Genomic DNA, 22,615 nt, shown 5'->3' with positions numbered 1-22,615 from the left:
AGATGTAGGAGGACTGACTGTAGGAATTCATCTGTAAATTCCCTTGGCTTTGGACCAGTTCTGCCTATCTTCTCAGTCTTGACATAAATCAAATTCCCTTCGGCCATTTGTTTTTTTATGTTAGTGAATATTCTAGTGGTTGTTGATTTGTGAAGCTTGAATTGAAGTGATAATTGTTTCTTGTGACCCCTTAGCAAGTTGCCCTCTTGCATCTTGACTAACATTACATCAACAATCTCCCTTTTTTGTTGCATGGTTATCTGTTTTCTATTTGTGAGTTCACTGCCTTGTTCAGTTTTTGCATGCCTGTCTTCATTGTCTTCTTGTTGTTATGTACCAGCAGTTCCAGTTTCTTCCTCTTCTTCTTCTTGTCTGTTTTCATTTTCAGATTCATATTGCTTTATGTCTGCATCTTGCCTTTCTTCTTCTTCTTCATCAAAGTAAAGTTCTGCTATTTCTCCCTCTGTCAAAATTTGATCAGCATCAAAATATAGTGATTCATCAAAATCTGCCATGCCTTGTCTATTTTTTTTCTTCGGATTGCTGTTCAGCAAATCTAGGGCTGGCTGATGAAGTTTTTTGAGGAGATGAAGCTGCCCTATGCTGATTTGTAGATAGTTAAGTAGCAATGCAATGGAGGATAAGGAAGATTAAAGATGTGCAGCACTAATTTTAGTTAATGGGTAATTTTTTGGGTAAATATGGACTAATCGAAGCAGTTAGTGCTGACTTTTGGGTTAAACAATGTTAAGGTTTGGAAAAATTCATGTTTGTAAGGTATGATGAAACATTAATTGCTTTTGGGAATATGGGGGCTGGTATCTATAGCCCTCATATATAGTGAATGTTGGACTTAAATGAATGTTAGAATTTGAATATATGTCTCCTTTTTTAACTCTCAAATGAAGGTAAATGAAATTCAACCCTTCAAATTCAAGAAATTCGAAATTTTGGTGAAAATATAGTAGGGAAAACATTTTCTCTTACCTGACCAGATCTCCCCACCAATATGCAAGTAAGGGGTCCTACTTTCTCTCTCCAATCCCTTTAATTACTTTAGCAAAACCCCCTCTAATCTTTACCCCTCAAATTTTTCCTAGGTATCCGCAATGTGCTCCAAAGTTGCATATAATAATAAACGGAGGTAGTATATAAATCAAATTATTAATGTATTATAAAAATAAAAAAAGACAAATAATTTTTTTAATTTATTAAAACGCTATGTTTTAATTGCGTATATAGGGAAAAACACTGTGTATAGAGTGTGGGGTTGAGTCTTCAGTTGAGTTTTGAAATTTCAATACTCCCTTGAACACTTCACTTCTGATTTTGTAACACTCAGTTTCTTAAATGCATAAAAAAAAAAAAAAAAAAAAGTCTTGTTTTAAGACCAAAATATTAAAAATTAATGATGTCATCCGGTGTCTTAGGCTCTGTTCAATTCACCTTAAATTTCAGTTCAGTAAATATAATTTCAGTTTAGCAAAAATAATTTCAGTTCTAATTCAGCAGCAAAAATAAGGTGGAGTGAAACGTGTCTTAAGCAAATCTTGTTGCTACTTAACATACAATTATTTACAATTTTGTCATTAGATTTAGGGCCTGTTCTCATTAGATTATTTTCAGTTCAGTTTAAGTTCAGTTCAGTTGAGTTTAAGTTCAGCTTAGCTCTAATAAGTTTATGTCTAATGATATTGCTAATGATTTAAAGCCAAATTTCATACTTTTAAGCTTATACTACAACGACGACGACGACAACAACAACAACAACAACAATAACAACAACAACAACAACAATAATAATAATAATAATAATAATAATATAGTATATGTTTTTAAAATGTTTTGGAGGTCCATGTTTTTAATATATTTTTCATAAATATTTTAATTATATAGTATATTTTTCATAAATATTTTAATATGTATATTTGTATATACACATATATATAATAATAAATAATCAATGATCATGTAGTTAAAAATCACTAATTAATAAGTTCAGTTCAGCTCATTTCAGTCAATGAGAATAGGCCCTTATGGTGATTTATCCATATACTCGAAAGAAAATCATCGTTTTTTATACTCAAACTAGTTTTTTGCCTAGGCGATACCCCGGGTCATTCTTTGTAGATAAAAATATTATAACAAAATAAAGTAAAATAAATTGGCGGTTTAATTAAAAAAAATATATCATTTGTTAATTTTTGTAAATATAATTGAACATCATAATTCATTATTTAATATGCAGTAGCGTAAATGTTATATCAAATCAGTTTGTTTTATTTGTTAAAGGAAATTTTATTTCAGCTATATATCATTCCTTCAAGTAAACATATTTCGTGGTTAAAAGAAAAAACCTTAATTTAAAATTTGGGTTACATATTTTAAATTTTTAACTATAACCTATATGAATTAAGGTTGAGTAACTAAAAGAAATGAAATTAATTTTATAATCATATTGTTGTTAAAATATACACATATAAGTGGGCAATTTTAATTTTAGAATTTATGAACATGAACAACTCTTTTTAATACAACTTTATTGTCAAAAGATTTGCTGTTGGATGGTGGTTAAAGTATAGATTTAATGAATATGAAATTATAGGTTCAAATATTAATACTAACAAATTATAATTTTTTGGGTGAAAATATTGGTGATTAATAATAGTAGCTGACATGGCAACACGTGACGAGATTTGACAACACGTGGCAAGATAACAATGCTTGCCATTGAGTTTTAATATAATATAATATAATATAATATAATATATATATATATATATATATATATATATATATATATATATATATATATATATATATATATATATATATATATATATATATATATATATATATATATATATATATATATATATATATATATATATATATATATATATATATATATATATATATATATATATATATGTATATTTTGATACTCAATCAATCCCTTGTTGCTTAAAAAAAAAAAAAAATCAATCCCTTTATTCAGTTCCATGTCAATGTCATTCTCAGTGAACAAAATCTGCTGTAATGCATTGTTGCCCTCACCCCACAATAAGGTATTTACTCATCTCTCTTTCTATGAATATCCCATTTCCTCATTTTTATTTATTTATTTTTTGTTTATAGAAATGTTGAAATTTTGTTTGAATTGTAGAATAATTGGGATGTGTGCAAAAAAACTAGCAATGTGATAATTCAGAGTCGCTGGGTTAGAAATTCAGCAATACCCAATCTCAAGCTTAATAACAATTTTTCTTGGAATTATCATCACCATTTTACACTCCATTCAATTAATAACGGTGGTACTACGGTGAGTTCTTGCCTCGAAATTATATTTGTATGTATCATTTTTATAAAATTGTGGTAATTCATGGTGATGTGATTGGATTTTTAGTTTTCTTGAATGTAATTATGTTATACATGTATTAATGGATAAAAATAGTATAATTGTCACAAGCTTGGATAAGAGGAGGGTTACGGTAGGCCTGTGGGCTGTGGTACTGGTAGCCAGTGTAAAACTTTATCACGTCGCTTGACATGAGCCTCAATGATTGAGAGTAGTACTGGAATGGGTGACCTCCTGGGAAATCCTCATAATGGTTCATGTAGCCGACCCCGCTTATAAGATTAAGGCGTTCAAGAAGTTCTTCCAAAACCCTTAATTGTGATATTCTGTATGGTTTGTTTTTGTTTGGAGATTTACAGCAGTTAAGCATAACACCCCATGTAGTACTTCAAAGCGATTTTGTTGTGCAAAGAGTGTGTTATGACTCGTGTCCGCCTGCTCGCAGGGGACGGCTCCTCAATTGTGAGTCATCGCCTTTTCCTGATCCAAGAAAAATGTTTTGGCTTTTGGGTGGCCCTATTTCTTGTGCTGCGATGGAATTTTTGTTGATGGAGGAGTTGAAGACTAGTTTTATGCACAAGTATTGATAAATGAGGTGAATTTGGAACCATCGTTATTAGTTGAGCTAGCTGACATTGTGTAAATATTTCAAGGATGAATGAGTACTTGGAGTGGAAGTTTGCATTTGTGTGACCATGATGTCCTTTCTTCTAGTTAGTTTGGGTGCTTTTTTGTCCAATTTTTGCCTGTTTATTAGTTTGGAGAAAATGGGAGCCCTGTTCTAAAATATAATTTGGGGCCTATATATTTAAAAATTTGTACTAAATTAAATTTTTTTGGATACAATTGAAGATTTTAGTGAACAAATGCTATTACAGCAAGATAAGTAAACGTTAGAAGATGCAGTACTAGGTTGTAGACTTGTAGCATTGTAATTTGTAAAAAACTTAATCAAACTTTGTAAAAAAAAATATACATGCTTAAGGCACTTCACTACTCGTAGTTCACTTCAAATTGCAAATTTGCAGAGTAGTAGAGATGAAACCAGTATAAGAGTAGTGTTGTTGTAGTTTACCCCAAATTCCCAATATGTAATTGAATAATGATTATATATATATATATATATATATATATATATATATATATATATATATATATATATATATATATATATATATATATATACTTGTTAGGAATTCCTTAATCTAATTGACAGTCTTGTATGGAAAAAAGGGCAAGTATTGAAATTAATTGCTTAGTTTGGAAAAGAAATAAAATTCAATGGGAAACTAAAGGAAGAAGGTGGAATATAGAAATTAAATAATGACTGTAATTGAGATTTGAGAATTTTTAGAGTTTTAAATAAGTGTGACTTTAGGATATGATGGAAGTGAGAGTAAAGAAAACTGATTTCCAGGCCATAAAAAACGGGAATATAACATAGTTGGGCCCTCTAATTTTTTGGGGCCCTGAGCACTAGCACACTTTGCACACCCTTATCACTGCAGTGTTGCATTTCTAGGATTAGGAATTACACATAGTTGTAACCTATGAAAAATAACTTTATTTTAATGCGGAAATTGTTTACTAAGTGAAGATTAGCTTCACATTTCTTCTAACTTTAGCTTGTGAGTCCGTTCTTAAAAGCTAAAAATAAAACTGGTGAACCAACCATTTTTCAGCTACCAAAAGTGTGCTTGAGAAAGTTACATGGGTAAATGGTATTTGCCATTCTTCTCGCTGCTATTCTGTCTAGTGAACTTGTTAATTCTGATGAAAACTTATTTGGCCTGAACTCATACAAACGATCAAACTTGTTCGAACTTATTGCAACGATAAAACTTAATTAACTTATTACACTACATCAGAATTTTTTCTGAAGTTATTTAGTTTTTATTAAGCTTATTAGGGTCTGTTCACATTACTGAACTGAACTGAACTGAACCGAACTGAATAGAGCTGAAATGAACATTTTATGAGAGAAGGAAATTAGGAGTTGAGCTGAACTGAACTGAACTGATTGGAGCTGAACTGAATTGAATTGAACTGAAATTAAGCTGAAGTAAACAGGCCCTTAGTCCTTGTTTGAACTCATATGAGCTTTTTTTTGATTATAAGAAATACAATATTTTAACAGATGAAAATTGATTATTCAGAAAGAGGACATACTGTCCTTAATCAATATTTCATATTACAGATCATGCCAGTTTCTTCAAACTTTCCCAATTGAATGACTTTTAATTTGCCTCAGTTAGTCATAGTCCATAGAGACCCTAGATAAGCTATTATGTCTCACACTGAGTGTAAAAAGTGATGTGCCTTGGCACACCTAAGTGCTAGGCGATTCGGGTAGAACGTTTTATATGCTATAGGCAAGGCGCACCTGAATTGCGCACAAGAGTTGCACATCAGTCATTTTTTATATTAATGAGGCACACTGAAGTGCACCTGGTGAAGGCCACGGAGCAGGACCCTTATTGCTTTAGTGTTCCTTGAGCTTTATTATAAATTGGTCTCACACCAACTCAAAAGATAAAGCTCAAATAAAGATACAGGAATTTTGTCCCTGCCAAATACACCACAAAATTGTCACAACAGCATTGCACCACCACAATTTATCCTTGTCCACCTCAAACTGCATAAAACAAAATTATAGCCAATCCACCACCGGGAAAGGGAAATTCATGACTATTGATACAAGACAAACAAACTTTCCCAAAGGTGACTTGCCAATTCATAATATATGGAAGAGAAGTGAAGATGACACAGTAGCTCATTTAGAATTTGTTTGTGGCCAGGTCTAGTGATTTGAAAAAAAGAAGTCATCAACTTGCTGGACAGTTTTCTCTCATTTCTTTTTGAAGTAGAAACTCTTGATTTTGGCAATTTTCAGTTGTATCTCTATCGAATTTTAATAAGTAAATTGGTGAATGTAAAGACTCCAAGGATTTGGTTATTTGCTTCATCAATGAGATTGAAATTTTAACCAACAACAATATTAGAACCTTAATCTCAACGATGGAGTTGGCTGAACCACCAATTGATGATTCAAAGCCTCCTATATTAACATGAGGTACATATGTACTATCTACACACATTAACCATTTTCTCATTGAAATATCACTCTTTTAATAAACCTCAATCATATTCTTTGCTAGCCGATAGTTGTGTATAATACCAACTGTTCCTAGTTTTATCAAGCTTACCACAGCTTATAATTTCAAGGTGAAACAACTTTGGTGCTATATACTATCTACTTAGTAACAACAACAATCCCAAAGGCGTAGTTGGCAACATAAATCAAAATTTTAGACATCAACTAAGTTTTCTCTTTTTCCATGCCCTTATAATAAGTGTTACAATGTATATGCTTTTGTAAGCCCTTTTTTTTTTTTTTATATCAAACTTATGTCCTCCCATCCAAGTCTTCTTTTATCTCCTTTGAAAATTCTTGTGATCTCAACTCTTCACTTTCCTTATTGTTGCACCTTCTTGTGATCTCAATTGGTTCTCCCTTGTTCAATTCTCAATGTCCAACTCCAACTTTCCTTCAAATATCTTCAATCCTAATTCTATCCCTTGAGGTATTTCTTGCTGACTTGCTTTTATCACGAGGAGGAATGAATACTATGATGGGCACCTCAAATGTTACTCAGATCTACTTTGGCATACTCTTGCCATATTCATGTTATACCAATGTCAGACATGGGTTTGGTCCTTCAAAAATAGAGAAAAACCTATGGAAATTTAGAAGTATCTGTGTTGGAACTTGGATGCTATATGATAGATCAACACTTTTGGCAATTTTGAGTACTGCAGATTATTTCTACATTTACTTATGCACGAACTTGTATCTAATGATCTAATGCATTTTCATTCTTTTCTTAGGCACATGGCTTACCAGATTCTCAAAAATTTCCAGCAGAACCTGAAGGTACTAGTAAGTATTTTATATTTATATGTATTATTTTTGGGAACTTTTGATTTACTCACATCAATTTTAATTTTTCAGGCTCAATGGAAGGAAATGATGGTCGACAAGAAAGATCACTGTCAGCCACCAAGTACTGTAGTCACTTGCATTAGAAGTATTTGTAAGGTTTAACTTTTGATAAAGTAATGTGATAGGTGTAGTTTTATACCATACTAGTATAGATTATACACACTGTCCGTGCATATAACAACTAACTGACAACTAGTGCTGTGGTATACTGGTATTCTCACTTGCTCTTTTTGAAGCTGCCCATTATATTGCAACCTCGACCAAAAATTGTGAACAAAATTTGTTAGAAAGTGAACGTTCTATATATTCAGGAGTCCTTCCAACATTGTGTTTCTTATGATACCATCTTGTTGACTATTGAATTTTCTCTCCAACATTTAATTTGATTCCCTCCATTCAGATAATCATCTATCTAGACTCTATTTTAACTAGAATGACCATTAAATCCAAATGAAGTATATATTTGCTTTGTTTAGAAACCATAGCATCCTGAGGTCTTCGTTGTTGTGCTGTGACTTGTGAGTAAATTTACAAGGAGGTATAACAGTTCATCATGAGATTTATGACATTAATTGCTACAAATAGCTGACTTTCGTGCATGTGCCTATATTTGGTTGAAATAGGAAGAATTCACTCTGCCTAAAATTTGTTACTTCTATGTAGCTGTGAGGTGTGAGTTAAAGTCCTGAGTCTGTCATGAAATGGTATAAAGTCTGAATATATTTGCAGTAGTGCATCTGATTCTATCAGCTATAGATTATGTGGTGTAGGTAGGTATAATGGTTGTTCTTGTGAGCAGAGGAACTTAATCATGCTCCAGTACAGTGATCAATGAATTTGTTTATGCTTTCCTTTTATGCTTCTAAATATTAGAAGTGAGTTTGTTAGTTGTAATGCACAATTTGTACTTGCTTAATGTATGCACTTCAATTCCTTTTTTTTTAAATTCTCACATATTGTGTATTGAAATTACATATTTGTAGAGGAGGATAAGAGAGTGAAAGAGGGAAGGGGAAGATATCCCTTCCTAATTTTTTCGAACTTTGGAAGGGTTTAGTTCACTAATGAGGGAGAGAAAATAGAACATTCCTATTCCTTTCTCTTCCATTATCCAGTCTCCAACATCACTAGGGAAAAATTATTCCCTACTCCCCTTCCCCTTTCCTTCTCTCCAAATTCTCTCGTCTGAACAAAGTAACAAACTGCTATAGGATAACTTTTTCACTGAAAACTAATTATTGTGCAAACTTGGCAGAATATTGGAGCAGTTGAAAAGATATGGAGCTTCTGGAGTACTGTCATATGGTCTACTGAACACTGCCTATTACCTTACTACCTTTCTCTTGGTGTGGTGAGTAATTAGAAATCAAAAGTGTTGACTCTGTGTGTTGACTCTCAGGGAATTTGTGTATTAATGTATTTCTGGACCTGTACATTTCTTATCAACACTAGGACACTTACTGGGTGGTGGTGGTTAAATTGGTTCCTGTGTAGTTGGAGTTTTTTTTTTTTTTTTTTGAGGGTGTGGACTGTGGAGAGGGGGGGGGGGGGGGGGGAGAGATTGTGTTGAGTGAACGTTCTTGTGTTGTGCAATTGCTTACATTGAATTTCCACCTATTGCTTCAGGTTCTATTTTGCTCCGGCACCTGGAAAAATGGGTTATCTTGCTGCTGTTTCAAGGTAACTGCATGTTATACCAATAATATTTCATTCCGATTAAGTTAATTTTTTCAAATGTCACTTTACGTATATTGGATGCAGATTTCTAAAAGTAATGGCCATGGTTTGGGCAGGAAGTCAAGTCACTAAGCTCTTAAGAGCAGCGGGGTAAGCTATCAATTCTACTGCTATATAATCAGTTACGAACTAGCTTAGTAGCTTAGGTTGCTAAGAAGAACTTTATAGTAATACAGCTTTATAAATGGGACAAATAAATACTTAATAAACTGCCACTTTTAATATTCCCTATCACTGACAACTTCCCAAGTAGTTGCTTGTTCCATTTAGTAAAGCTGAAAACTCTTTCCATTCCCCTTTCTCCAAAACTCATATTAATTGTGAACTAAAGCAGGGTGTCATCCAGTTTCCATCACTCTATGTTCATCTGGTAGAGTTGACGGTAAGTTGGTAGCTAGAATGATAGTGATTAGGGATCAGACTGGAAAGAAGGGATATAAAAGGTTCAAAGGCTAAATTATGTTGTGTTTATGTGAGTTGTCTTACGTTGTAGAAGTAAAGAGAAATAACTACCTTATAAGCCTAGGGAGTTAATCCTTCCATAGCCAATTGATTTAAGTAATCTAAACTCTTCTCTTAAGTAAAAAGAAGTAAAGATAAGATGTGATGCGAGTGTTGGAGCATTGTGTGTTCTCTGTATGGGTGCATAGGTTTGTAATTTATGCCCATTGTTATGATTTTTGTAATGCATGCCTGGATATCTAGGGATTTTATACACTACACGATTGTCTTTTTTTGCTTTATTTCTGTTGATGGGATATCATATCGCGTGGGTTTGAATTGCCTTGCTACTCATTATTTACTTGCCATTACAGTGCCCTTGCCCTCGCACCACTTGTAGATAGGGGATTGTCATGGTTTACTGTCAGATACAAATTTGAGTCAAGGGGAAAGGTTAGTATACTTATCAAGAAATTATGTTATGTCTTCTGTGTTGGCTGCTTAAATTACTGAACTTTTTTGTTTTTGTAAACTTCTGCAGGCTTTCTTCACAGTTGTCGCATTCTGTCTCAGTTTAGCTTTAATCATGTTTTTAGCCGTCACTCTGCTTTCAGCGTGACATATCTCTTCTTTCATTGTTGCTGAATCAAAGAGAGCTATTCTATCTTTTCTTTGTAAATCAGATATCTATATTTAACTTGTAAAGAATTTCGCCAATTGTAATTGAGTTGATAACCTCCCAGTGATTTTGTTATTCTCTTCCTTTTGTTGGAGTAAAATGACTCACTGTCTGAACTAATGCTGTCACGCTGAGTAGTTTACGAAAGCTGGTTATGAGAAACATCTTTTGAGGTACTCATTTGTGAAGTCGTGCAACTCAGTTTGTCTATAAAATGAAAATACAGTACATCTCTTGCTAGTTAGCTCTCAATTCTTTAAATCAAAAGGACAGTGTGATATAAAATGAAAATACCTTCTCCTAGTGATGAGTTTGTCTATTTGTCATGCTAAATAAAAATTTATCTCACCTTACAAGTCCTTCTGATCAAAAGTATCTACCCGGAACAGAACACTGCCTGCAGAAATTGAAGACGCAAAAACTAACATGTAACAAACCAAAGAAATCCTCCCTTTATGAATCGCCTAACATTCAATTAAGAAAGAAAGAGTAACATGTCTTTTACTACAAATTCAGACTTTGCCTGTCTTTCGTAGCTGATGGAAAAATTAGAAGAATGAATGCCAGCTCGACGATGTTGGACCTCCCCTACAAGAATTGTTTGTCCCTCCCTTCTATAATAACTTGATACAAATTTGAAAGTTTTGAAAAAGTATCCAATATTCCATCAAGACGAGTTTCTTTGGTAATGTAATTGTGTTTAGAGCATCTCATTGAGGATGTTGCCCAAAATTTATCCCTGCTTTCCTTCTTCCTCCACCTCATTTTCTCTTTCCTCCACCTTACTTTCCAATAGCATTACTATCTACTCTTACATCACTTTTCAAACGAAATGCTTGCATCCCTGCAATAGTAAACAAGGTATTAGACTTGAACGTTATGTGGGTAAAAACTTTTCAAAATAAAACAAGAGGAAACATCACCCAAGAATGTGAATACAAAGTACTCCCTCAATTCCCGAAAGTTCAACTTTTCAATTGTAGACTCTTGTTTTCAGGAATGTGGAATGCATGGAAATAGTGAATGAGTGTAAGGAAAATAATGAATAAAGTAAAAGAGACTAGGTAAAAAGGTAGGTGTATAACAAAAAGTGGATAAAGCAAGTGAAAGATTATAAAATGCTGTAAACTGTGTGGGTTGTGAGGGTAAGATTGTAAAAGAGATTTTTCATTATAAGACTAAAGTAGAAGTGAGTTGAACTTTTAAAAACAAATCAAATTGAAAAGCGGGATAAACTTTCAAGAATGGAAGGAGTATAAGATACCAAATATCACAAGTCATTTTAGCACATTATTGGAATATGTCTCCTCAAAAGTAGGAGTATGTAGCACAGAGAAAGCTGCTTCAAGTCCCACCATTTTTGGGCTTCATAAGCACGAAAACAGGAAGACCTCGGACACTAGAAGTTTCCGTGCTTCCTTCGATGAAAGAGTAGTCAAGGAGATTGATCACTCACTTCATCGAAACTCATAAGTATTCCAAATAATCATTCAATGGGAAAAAAAATTAGTAAGACATGTTTATACTAAAGATAGGATTGGGCATAAAAAGAAAAAGAAAAAAAAAGTGCATCATGTATACATATAACATGGTAGTTAGCTAACAACAGATAACAAAGCAAAAACCTAATGCAATTGACCTTCATTTTTGAAGTGAGGATAGCTTAAGGGAGAGTAAAAGAGGTCATAATTTCACAGGGAATCAGATAGTTTAATGCTAACCATATAGCAATATGATTGATTGATTGATTATTACCTTTACAACAAATTAGCAATAAAACTGTGCCATTTATTGGCATCTCAAAGCGAACTTCATTTGCAATAGCACTACAACAGGAAAATCCTAAATAACATGTACTTTCTATAAGCAAATTGGATGTGGGACAAATATGCCTGTGTGACCAGCAACAGTATAGATTTACATCCTCATTCTACAACAGCAACCCAGTTTAAATCCTGCTGAAACAGGTTCTGGAAAGCATATATTGTTATTGTCCCTGTAAAATCAATATAGTTAATTTCACACTGACATCTTTTGCAAGCAGAATTTTCCAGTTACAGGATTATCTCATTCTTTGTATATTAGACAAACACCACACATTAACATCAGATACAGGCTTACTTCAAGTTGGCCACTTTTTCCGAAAATATGAGATTAGCACATAGGGATGCATAACTTATGTCAACAAAGCCTATAACCTAGTGTCAAAAGTCCTATTTTCCTCTCGTGAGAAATAACAATGGGATTACTAGACAGTATTAAAAGTAAATATGCAGTATTATGCATTCAAGGTGAGTGAACAGTAGAGGTATGTGTGTGATACACCCCCGCCCTCCCCCCAATCACATCCTCCTCCTCCTCTTTAGGAGGTTGCTGAAGGAGAAGAGAGGAATTCAAACCTTGTGCTTAATTGAAGATTCTTATAAAATTAATGTATAAGAAACAACCATCATCTGAACAGCTCAATATGAAAACATGGCATTGAAATGATAAAAGTAAATGGCAGAGAAACTCACTTCTCCAGCAACTCCAACCACGGGAAAAGATTGCACTGAAATCCTCCCTTGGGATGGGAAAATCCAGTTTGCTTGGTGGGCAAGACCTTATTCCCCATATCATCTTGGGAAGTCTGCAGGCCACAAGCATTGCAGAAGGTTTCCAAATTCGATTCCTGACAAATCCAAATTTCAGTGTTACTTCATATAAAGTACAACTAAAAAATTTTAATAAACAAAAGATATTTACCAAATTATACCTTAATCATCAGGATTTTTGAAAGAGATGTTAATGGATAAGGATGAAGCTTGTAGCCACTGGAATTTATACACGCTACAGCAAGTGCCCTAACCTTAAAACAAAGTGAAACAAACTCAATATAAGAACGATAATGAAGTTTTCAGGAAGAAAAGGAGCTTAAAAGCAGCATATACCAAATCTCTTTTGTTTGAACAATTAGATAAATAATAGCTACCCACCTTGGCACTTGTTATACATCTACCAAATAACATTTGGAATAATTTTGTTGAAGAAACAAATAGATTTCACTGGTCTCTCACAAAGGATTCAGGCTATCAAACGATTAACCTCTATAAGAAGTTTGGATTATCAAGGTAAAGGAATCTTATCGATATTATTGGAACTAGGAAGTGTTGGAACTTTGGAAGCACTGATATTAATAAATCGAGAAACAATAGTAATAGTACATGCACTAGTTTTGGAGACAACAGGAATGCAGGATATTTTATCACATTTGCAGGCTTGGAGAAAAAAAAAACACATCCTTTGGAATCGATATGCATCCTCATGCGAAACTAAGTATCAGTTATTAAAATTTCTAGATTTTCTACCTGTGAGATCTACAAACCTAAGGTTAACAGGTTGTGAGCAATAAGCATTCAGAACAGCCAAATTATAAGGACCAATTAAGAGCTTCAAACTGCATATAGTGGTACTGTACTTTGGAGGAGTAGTTGGAAGAAAATTAGAAGTCATTGTTGAGAATGGCAACCTGTCTTAAGCCTAAGGGCCAGAAAATGGAAATGGAAATGGAAATTAAAAAGTAAGTAAGAAAAAGACAAAGCAGTAATACTTTATTTTTTTTCTATTTTGGACAGTTTTCACTTTATAGAGATCAAGCAAAAGAGAAGTAAAGGTAATCAGTGAATAAAAAAAGTGCGCCTATGCATGAAGCCTAAAGCGATAGGAATCAAGCATTTCATTGAATTAAGAAGAAAAAAAATGTAATATTTGGAAAATATTCCCAATAAAGCTAACAATTTCCAGCTTAAGACAACTGACCAAACCCTAATGAGAAAAGAGGATGATAGAGAGGGAAAAAAACATAAAGGTCACAATACACAAGGTATATCATATGTTTTCTTTAAGACCATGCTTGATCAGGAAGTAATAATTATTACAAACAGCAACAATTCCAAAGCCATATTTTCCCAAAAGGATGAGACCAGCATGAACTAGAGTCTCACCCACGAGGTTATCTACAGAGATCCTTTTCCTCCATTTACTTCTATCTAATGCAAAAAGCTCTTGCAAACCTTCTTCATGTCATATTTAACTCCCTTTATCCAAGTCATCTTTGGCCTCTCCGAATTAATTTTGAAATCTCCACTATTCCAACCCTACCTTCCTCAATGGTGCATCTGCTGATTGTTGACTCAATTGTCCAAATTAATGTAGGCGATTTTCCTTTATATTATCCAAAGTATCTGCAAGTTCAACTTTCCTAGAAATATTTACATTCATAATTTAATCCCTTAAGGTGTTCCGACACAACAATGTTTGCTACACTCATCTTCATAATATGATCCTTTCTCAAATGCCCAACCATTTTATAAAGTTGGTCCAAGTGTCGCCCAATATAATTTTTCTTTGACCATAAATTCAAGCTAGGATCGCAGCATCGCACAATAGCCCATCTGCTTTAAGCCATCTAGACTTGATCAAAATCTTCATTTCTTTGTAAAGTTAATTTGACGTACTTAAAACATCCACTATCAAGTAACTCTTTGCCTCTTTTTTTTTTTTTCTTGAAAGTCATATGACATCTACAATAGAAAAGAAAACCTAAATAACACATGTCATATTGGATCAAACAAAACTTCTCTTCAATGAGACTACGATCATTAATAATAATAATAATAAAAATAAAATAAAATAAAATAAAATAAAAAATAATTATATATTTGACAATTCTTCATGCACCCTTTCTATTGCAGTTTTGAGTTGACTTTTGGTTTAATTAACTGATTATAAAGGAAATTTGACATTCTTCTTCAAAACCAAGTGAATCCCCTTCAACAAATCAATTTGTACTATACTACGGAAAAACAACTAGACTTACCATAATTCCATAAGGGAGACTAATAGAAGCTAAAACACATAAATTGAATCTATAAAATAAAACATTAGGGAAAAAAATAAATAAAAAAATAAAAGATGACAAATATACCAAAACCCTGAAGAAAAGAGGGAAAAAGAGACGGGAGATGAAGGAAGTGTGTTCTAACTTCTTACGATCTAATGTCACAATTGTCTCTATTTCTCCCACTTTGAACTGACTAGACAGGAAATCTGACTTTGTAAATTGTACAAAAAAAAAAAAAAAAAAAAAAAAAAAAAAAAAAAAAAAAAAAAAAAAAATTAACAATAAAAAAAGATTAAAAGCTTGATTTTGATTGATAATGGCAAAAAGGGTTTAAAAAAGGATAGATTAATAGCTTCAGGCTAAACTCTAGTTTGAGAAATTAAGGCTATTACTCTCTTAGTAACTTTGGTTACCACTCTCTCTCATTCCAAAATACAAAAATCTCCTCGGCATAAACTACTACCTATTTATACTCAAGCATACTACAAGGAAATAAAGGATAACCTAACATTAGTGTAGTTTGTCTCTACTGCATCAGGGTATCAAGCCTGAATAATTGTTGCTGCTCCTTCCTTAGTGGATCATTAATTACCTTTGTCCACTAGTGCCTTGCCGTCCCCTACTTCTCTTGATAATTGTTGCTTGCTCCCTCCTCCTTAGACATGTGTCTCTTTCACTCTCTTTATCCGAGTGTGAACCCATAATGTTGGCTGCAGCTTCGGGTCCATTACACTTATGCGGCAGCCCCATTGAGTCCATCACAACTAACTAATAATATATCATCCGCAAAAAACAAACACCACGATATCTCATGCTGGATAAACCATGTTATGCAAAACTACTGTAAAGAGGAAAGAACATTAAGAACCTTAATCCTCTATTTCTCCGCCAATAGATTTCACATCTCAATAGATATCCTTATACTTACGTGGTATATCTTTTCCAGTTATTGCCAACTAAAACACTTCTCTTAGTAGCTTGTTATATGCTCACTCTAGTTCGATAAGGACCATGTGCAAATTCTCCTTTCTTTTCCTATAATACTTCATTCATGGTAACATAAGATGAATGGCTTTTATGATGACTCGTAACTAATTCTGGGTATAAACCTTTATTAATTCACCAAAATACTAGTACATTTCTTAATAAAGTTAATATATCACCAAAGTGTTTTTTCTCCATCATTTTGGTCAGGTACCTCCATCACTCTAGTTTCTTTAAAAAAAAATAATAATAATAAAATAAATTAATTAATTAAAAAAAACTTGTATTCCCATCATTTCAAGTATGGATTAAAAAATGCAAACTTATTCACAAAAAGACAACACCTTTGCAATCAGCAAAGCACCATAACAAATGTCCAAATACAGAATTGAAAAACTTCAAGAATTCATGATCCATTTGGAATGCAATAATGAATAAGCACATAATTCCATCTATTCAATCCTGTCAACTACTTACCATCCCTGACATGAGTTACTATTTACAACGCCATTTTGGAAAAAGGTTTATAACCATCAAAAATTACCTATGCCATCTTAAAAAGTGTTTTATAATATTGGAAAACAGAGCCATATTGAAAATCGTTTATAAAAAAATCTAAGGTAAAAGATCCTAGCAAAGTACCAACCTCCATGATGTAAGGCTCAATGATGCAGAACTGTAGGTTAGTTGCCTCTGATGCTACAGTGTGAAAAAAACGCCAAAAATTGCCGATCCGAAAAGACCTAGTAAGAAAGGGGTTACAATAAAAGTAAATTTAATGAGACAGTGACCTTACAAAAATAGTCCATTGGTATAAACAATGAGTCATATGTTAGCATGGCAAAAAGTAAGTACCTTAACACTGTTCGCGCAAAGCACATCTCCTTTGAGCTAACAATATATGAAGATAGACGAGAAAACCACAAAGATAGAGACTCGCCCTATAGATAATATCAGCTGTATCAAGAGTCAGTACAACAAACCAAAGCAGAAAACTGTGACAATCAAATTCATAGCAAGAGTAGCCTCAAAGAAGAGAGAAACCGTTGAATGGCTATGAGTCTCAAGATGAAGGAGGACATATAAAGATCGATATTCAGCCTCATTGTCAAAAACAGAATCTGAAGTGCGGTTGATATCATATAGGTTATATAGTGATCCAAGGCACTTAGTGAGCTGCTCCATATTAAGATGATGGATTGAAGATAAAGTGGTGCTGTCGCCCTCACATCTTCTAAGCTTGTAGTGGGAGGTGACATGAAACCTAATCTGCATTATTCATGATCAATGTAACACAAAAGTCAGAGCATCATATTAGCTACCAACTTACAACAAGTAGTTCATGCCTAAAAAGCGACACAGTAGCCAATAATAATAATAACTGGCCCTGAGACGGCTAGGGTACAAGTACAACTCAGAAAACTTGGTACCCATTATTTCCTATTTTGTTGACTGGGCAAGTCGGCCTCCTTGCTCCTAGGTTAGAAGTGAAGAAGACCTTGAAGGTCAGCCAATTAGTGATAATTTTAATTTCTGGTTCTGCCTGATCTACTACGGTTCTTAAGCTGAACTCTGCATGACACTTTCAGGTTAGGGCATACTTGGGCGATGGATGGCGCTTGGATTTTAGCAAAACTCACTTCAATACTTTTTCTCTACCAGATTTCTATGTGAAGGTTAGTACTTCAGTCAAATTGCATGGCCTATTGGCCTGTATTCATAAAGTCCGTTATAGTATAGTGTGTAGTCCGTGCACAATGAAATTGACTTTGCTTTAACTCACTTCAATACTTTTTCTCTACCAGATTTCTATGTGAAGGTTAGTACTTCAGTCAAATTGCATGGCCTATTGGCCTGTATTCATAAAGTCCGTTATAGTATAGTGTGTAGTCCGTGCACAATGAAATTGACTTTGCTTTAACTTCAATTCTCTGATTACTAATATGCTATTTTTCGGTCCTTTAGTAGGTTAGTTTGCATTAAAAAAATTAAAAAAATAAAAATAAAAAAAGAGAGAGAGAGAGACCTTTTGGACAATATAAGAGACTATAACATAATAAAATAAGCAAAATGGTACACTTCCTTTTTTAATGAACTTACCAAAATTTTTACAGGGTTCCCAAAGCTATATTAAAATCAGGGAATATTGTTATACAAGTTTAGCCATATGTACCCAGCTCAACTTCGCTTAAATGAAATGTTAAACACCAAAGATATTCTTTTGCACATCAAGGTATTATCAAACTTCTCCCTGTACATGGTATCCACTTTTACCAATGAACAATTTGGCAGTAAATATCAATGACATACCACATACCACTACGAGCACATGCATGAATTCAGTGACCTATTTAACATAAGAACAACTAAAAGTGAATAGTCTGCCAAGAGTCTGGATTTAATGATCCCACAAAAAAAAAAAAAATAAAAAATAAAAAATAAAAAATAAAAAAAATAAAAAAAAATCATACTGCTATATGATAGATGTTGGTATGATACAGATTATTATGCAATCATTGACCAAAACAATATGAAAGGGTATACATATACAAGATTTTATGCCGCTGGGGTTAATAAGAGAAATCAAAGGTGCTACTATATATCATAACCAAACCACATGTTCCCCAAACTAGAGCAAAACATTGCTCCCAAAATTACTTGCTAAGGTTAAAGTTTGAGCCAATCTTTCCAAGTGAACTTCTCTATGTCTTTGAGACCCTTAGGAAGTCCTCCACTCATTTGTTATGCCAGACTTCATTCAGAAGTCAACATCCGCAAATGGAGATGAATGCTATGTTTGAGCACTTGAGCAGCAACCCTGAACTATACTAATGGTTCTACTTAAGTTTGAGGTAGACAAGGAACAGTATAACTATGCTATTCACTCATACTGAATAATACTATCCATTTAAGGGGAGCTCATAACATGAATTCATTCAGGTGTTCTAAGTTTTTCCTGATCTTCTTTACGCACACAAATCTATATGTGCAGTTGTGCACTTAAAAACGAAGCATAAAAATGAACAATTATAGCATACCATTTTCTCGTACATGCAGATCACTTTATCATTGTTGATGTTCTGCATGCTGAGATCTTGCCTAATGGACCTTGTCCTATCAGAGATGAAATCATGAAGAACGAGAAAAGAATTTTCAGATGAATCCAACAACTTCATAAGGTAATCCAATGTGTCCTCCAAAACCAGCAGAGGGCGTATATCTGATGCTTGAACTTCCTTCATTGAGATAGTTCTGCAAAACTAGTGAGAAAAAATGGGGTTCATACACAAAATGACTAATATGATAAGTTTGTCCACTATATTCACAACTTAACAAGAGCAAATTTTTAACAGACAAAGAAATAAAACCTTGTTTACCATGTAAAGATTCCTAAGGAAAAATAAAAATAAATAAAAAAAAATTAAAAATGCCACTTTCCATCTCTTGCACTCAAAACTTGAATACAACCTACTAGAGACTAGAGTACTAGGCTACTTGTCAAAAGAAGAGACTAAAAAAATATTAAGTCAACCATAAGCAACCATAGGCGGAGACAAAAAAAAAGCACTTAAAAAAAAGGTGGCATGTACTCCCTCCACATTTATAATACAAAGTACATGTTTTCTTTTTTAGGTGTTCCAAACTGTGTGTCACTAATATTTCTATTTTTATCTTACATAATTCTATCATGATACACCTACTTTTTTACCTTTCCCATACAAGATACCCCTACATTTTCACAAATATTTGTACCATCAATTATTTTTTACCCCTATATCCAATACTTCATTACATGTGATTATTTACTTTTTTTTTAAAAAAAAAAACTTTTCCATATAAAACAATCCTATTAATAAAAATGCTATCCACTCCCTGTAATAGTCTACAACCCTTAATTTTCATGAAAAATGAGAAACATGCACTATATTATGGGACAAAGGAAGTAATAAGCATAGAGAGAAAGCAATATATATCCCTTGCCTCAGTAGTTGCATGGGACATAATAAAGCTTGTTTACTTGTTCAAGTACAGCAGATAGTGATACAATAAATGAAAATACATGTTCCATGTATCTAAGAGATTGAATTATATAAAAGTTAAGCATGAATAACCTTAGGGTTCGTTTGGCATCACTGTGGTTTTCTGTTTTTTGGTTTTTTGTTTTTCAAAATCATATGATATATGTCTTATAATGAATAAAAAAATTAGTCAAACTTATTAAGATAATGATGTTTTGGAAAACTGACAACAAAAAAGTGGAAACACCTTTTTCTTGTTTCCTATTTTTGGTTTTTTGTTTTCAAAAAAACTGAAAACTGAAAACAAAAAACGATGCCAAAAAAGCCCTTAAATACTAGTTTTCAATAATTAGAACTTTGACATAAAATTCTCCTTCCTTCAACACAAAATCCTGGCTATACTAATGCAACGAATTTACAATTTCAAAAGGACAATCAATTTCACTTAAACAACAGCAGACAAAAATTTTATAGGTTTACCTTTTTAACAGCGAGCATTGAGGATGATTTTGACTGATTTCCATTCAATCTTTCAAATACAGCTAGATCTCGAAGCTGCTCACGCTGGATTCTCTCCTTTTCTACCCAAAACAAGCAAGAAACATTAAATCACAAGCCCTTCTGTCTCATATACAATCAAAATTGAAAATTCAGTATTCCAACCGAAATCCAATTCTCGCAACACTAGACAATCAAAAGAATTTTCATTGTTCTGAAAGTCATTAATCCTATTATTTTGTTAATCATTGGATTTCCAAATTATTTCATTGATTTAAAATCCTTTTCAAATTCAACAAACTATCAAGTATAACCCATAATACGATTTAGCACCCAATTGGCCAATTCATCTCCTCTTAATCATAGTAATTCACATACCAATGAAAATAACTCCTATGCAAAATTAACAAAGTTCAAAAATAAAACTTGAAAATCCGAAATATGAATTAAGAGTCTTAGGGAAACCCCAGATCAGAAAATAAGTACAATTCAGCACTTCAAAGATAAAACATGAAAAAAAATTCAAATATGAATTTTGAGTCTTAGTAAAACCCAGATCAGAAAATAAGTACAATCCTATAATTAATCAATGGGAACAAAAAAAAAGGTGTATATTATACCTGGGCACATAAAAGGGCAAGTTCCAACAATACAGTGAGCAGTGGTACAATCAGTATCTTCTTCCAATGGAACTCTTTGGGGTCTGTTAGAGATGCGATTCCAATTGGGATTTGGGCCCGAAGTTCTGGTGACATTGTTGTGATGTCTAGAATTAGTATTAGAGTATGAAGATGATGATGAAGAAGAACGAGAAGATGAAGTTGCAGGATTTTGGGAGGGATGATGATTTCTGTTCATTGTTAAGTTTTACAACAGTTTGCTTCTTTGTCCTCTCTTATTCCCAATTGAGTTAACTTCGTCAAGTAGACAAGTACTATGAATTATGGAATGGGTGGGTCCAACATAAACCGGTGAATAGGTTTAATTATACTAAAATAAATTTAATTCAATAGAAATAAATTCAATTCTGTAAAATCCGTATTATATAACTACTAGTACGTATATAAAGCTAAACTTTTAGTCAGGTCACGAGAAAGCGATACTTGACGTTTCAATTTTTCGCCAAGTGTCGCGACACGTAGGCAACAATTAGTAGGATAAAAAATATGGATAGTTTTATAAAGATAAAAAAAGTTAGTTTAGAATTATTTTTGACAAAAGTTGGATAGATTTTTAGGATAAACGGAACGGTTTAAAGTTTTATCATCGATAAACTTCCTATATTTCATATGTATAAATTAAATAATAAATATCTTATAAATTCTTTAGCTTCTCACAATGTCGCACACGATAAATAAGCATTAATGTGACACATTGATATGTATAGTAGTCCATGAAATATAATTTTAGATGAAATAAAATCAAAAAAAAGAAAAAGGTAGGTTACTAAAGTAAAGATGACTAATAAATTGGCAATATGGTGAAGGATATTGTAATACTTGGCTAGGAAAGATTCCACGCAAAAAGGAAGTTTCATATACAAAGAGGGTTATAATTTAAATGTTGAGTTTTTTTTAAGCAAAGGTGGATTTAATTTGTGAGTTGGGAGAAGCTACCTACGTTGCAATGGTACTAATGGCCTGTTCTCTTACGTTGAAATTCAGTTCAGTTCAGTTCAGTTCAGCTTCTAATTTCCTTCTCTTATAAAATATTCATTTCAGTTCAGTTCAGTTCAGCTCAGCTCAGTTCAGCTCAGTTCAGTTCAGTTCAGCTGAGTTCAGTCAATGAGACACAGGCCCTAATAGTATAAAGTTCACAACTGATTGTTATATTGTACTTCATAAAAAAAAAATTTAAAGAAGATGTGGTTATTATTAAATTAAAAGTTATTATTAAATTAAAAGAAATATCATCCAATATCATTAAAATAGGTACAACTCCAAATTGATTTCTTTTAGTTACTCTGGTCATGCTACTTGCGTCACTTTCAAGAGCTATTGGATAACCCAAACTT

General features: G+C 33.0%; 2 protein-coding genes across 5 annotated transcripts; one reads left to right on the top strand and one right to left on the bottom strand.

Annotated features, from left to right (window-relative positions):
- Nucleotides 1-2,949: 2,949 nt before the first annotated feature.
- Nucleotides 2,950-10,298, top strand: LOC145576453 (uncharacterized). Of its 2 annotated transcripts, none has more exons than XM_081634214.1 (9): nt 2,950-3,068; nt 3,167-3,322; nt 7,247-7,292; nt 7,371-7,422; nt 8,617-8,712; nt 8,988-9,041; nt 9,123-9,188; nt 9,914-9,992; nt 10,081-10,298. In XM_081634214.1, exons 1-9 carry the CDS (start codon nt 3,003-3,005, stop codon nt 10,156-10,158), a joined length of 693 nt encoding a protein of 230 aa, XP_081490340.1. In that variant the 5' UTR covers nt 2,950-3,002; the 3' UTR covers nt 10,159-10,298. The 2 variants fall into 2 exon arrangements, with proteins under 2 accessions (XP_081490340.1, XP_081490339.1); XM_081634213.1 differs by having other exon boundaries at nt 7,247-7,298.
- A 204-nt stretch (nt 10,299-10,502) lies between these two features.
- Nucleotides 10,503-21,532, bottom strand: LOC145574672 (SAC3 family protein C-like). Of its 3 annotated transcripts, none has more exons than XM_081632511.1 (9): nt 21,222-21,532; nt 20,584-20,684; nt 19,123-19,344; nt 17,129-17,353; nt 16,940-17,025; nt 16,731-16,827; nt 12,974-13,066; nt 12,735-12,889; nt 10,503-11,062 (listed from the first exon to the last, which is right to left on the bottom strand). In XM_081632511.1, the coding sequence occupies exons 1-9, from the start codon at nt 21,457-21,459 to the stop codon at nt 11,035-11,037; spliced, it is 1,245 nt and encodes a 414-aa protein (XP_081488637.1). In that variant the 5' UTR covers nt 21,460-21,532; the 3' UTR covers nt 10,503-11,034. The 3 variants fall into 3 exon arrangements, with proteins under 3 accessions (XP_081488637.1, XP_081488638.1, XP_081488639.1); XM_081632512.1 differs by having other exon boundaries at nt 20,584-20,679; nt 21,222-21,494; XM_081632513.1 differs by lacking the exon at nt 10,503-11,062 and having other exon boundaries at nt 12,752-12,889; nt 12,974-13,061.
- Between the last annotated feature and the right edge of the window lie 1,083 nt (nt 21,533-22,615).

This window comes from Chenopodium album, chromosome 13 (genome assembly GCF_948465745.1).
Source record: "Chenopodium album chromosome 13, dcCheAlbu1.1, whole genome shotgun sequence".
Classification (NCBI taxonomy): domain Eukaryota; kingdom Viridiplantae; phylum Streptophyta; class Magnoliopsida; order Caryophyllales; family Amaranthaceae; genus Chenopodium; species Chenopodium album.
This window is presented reverse-complemented; position numbering and strand designations above follow the sequence as displayed.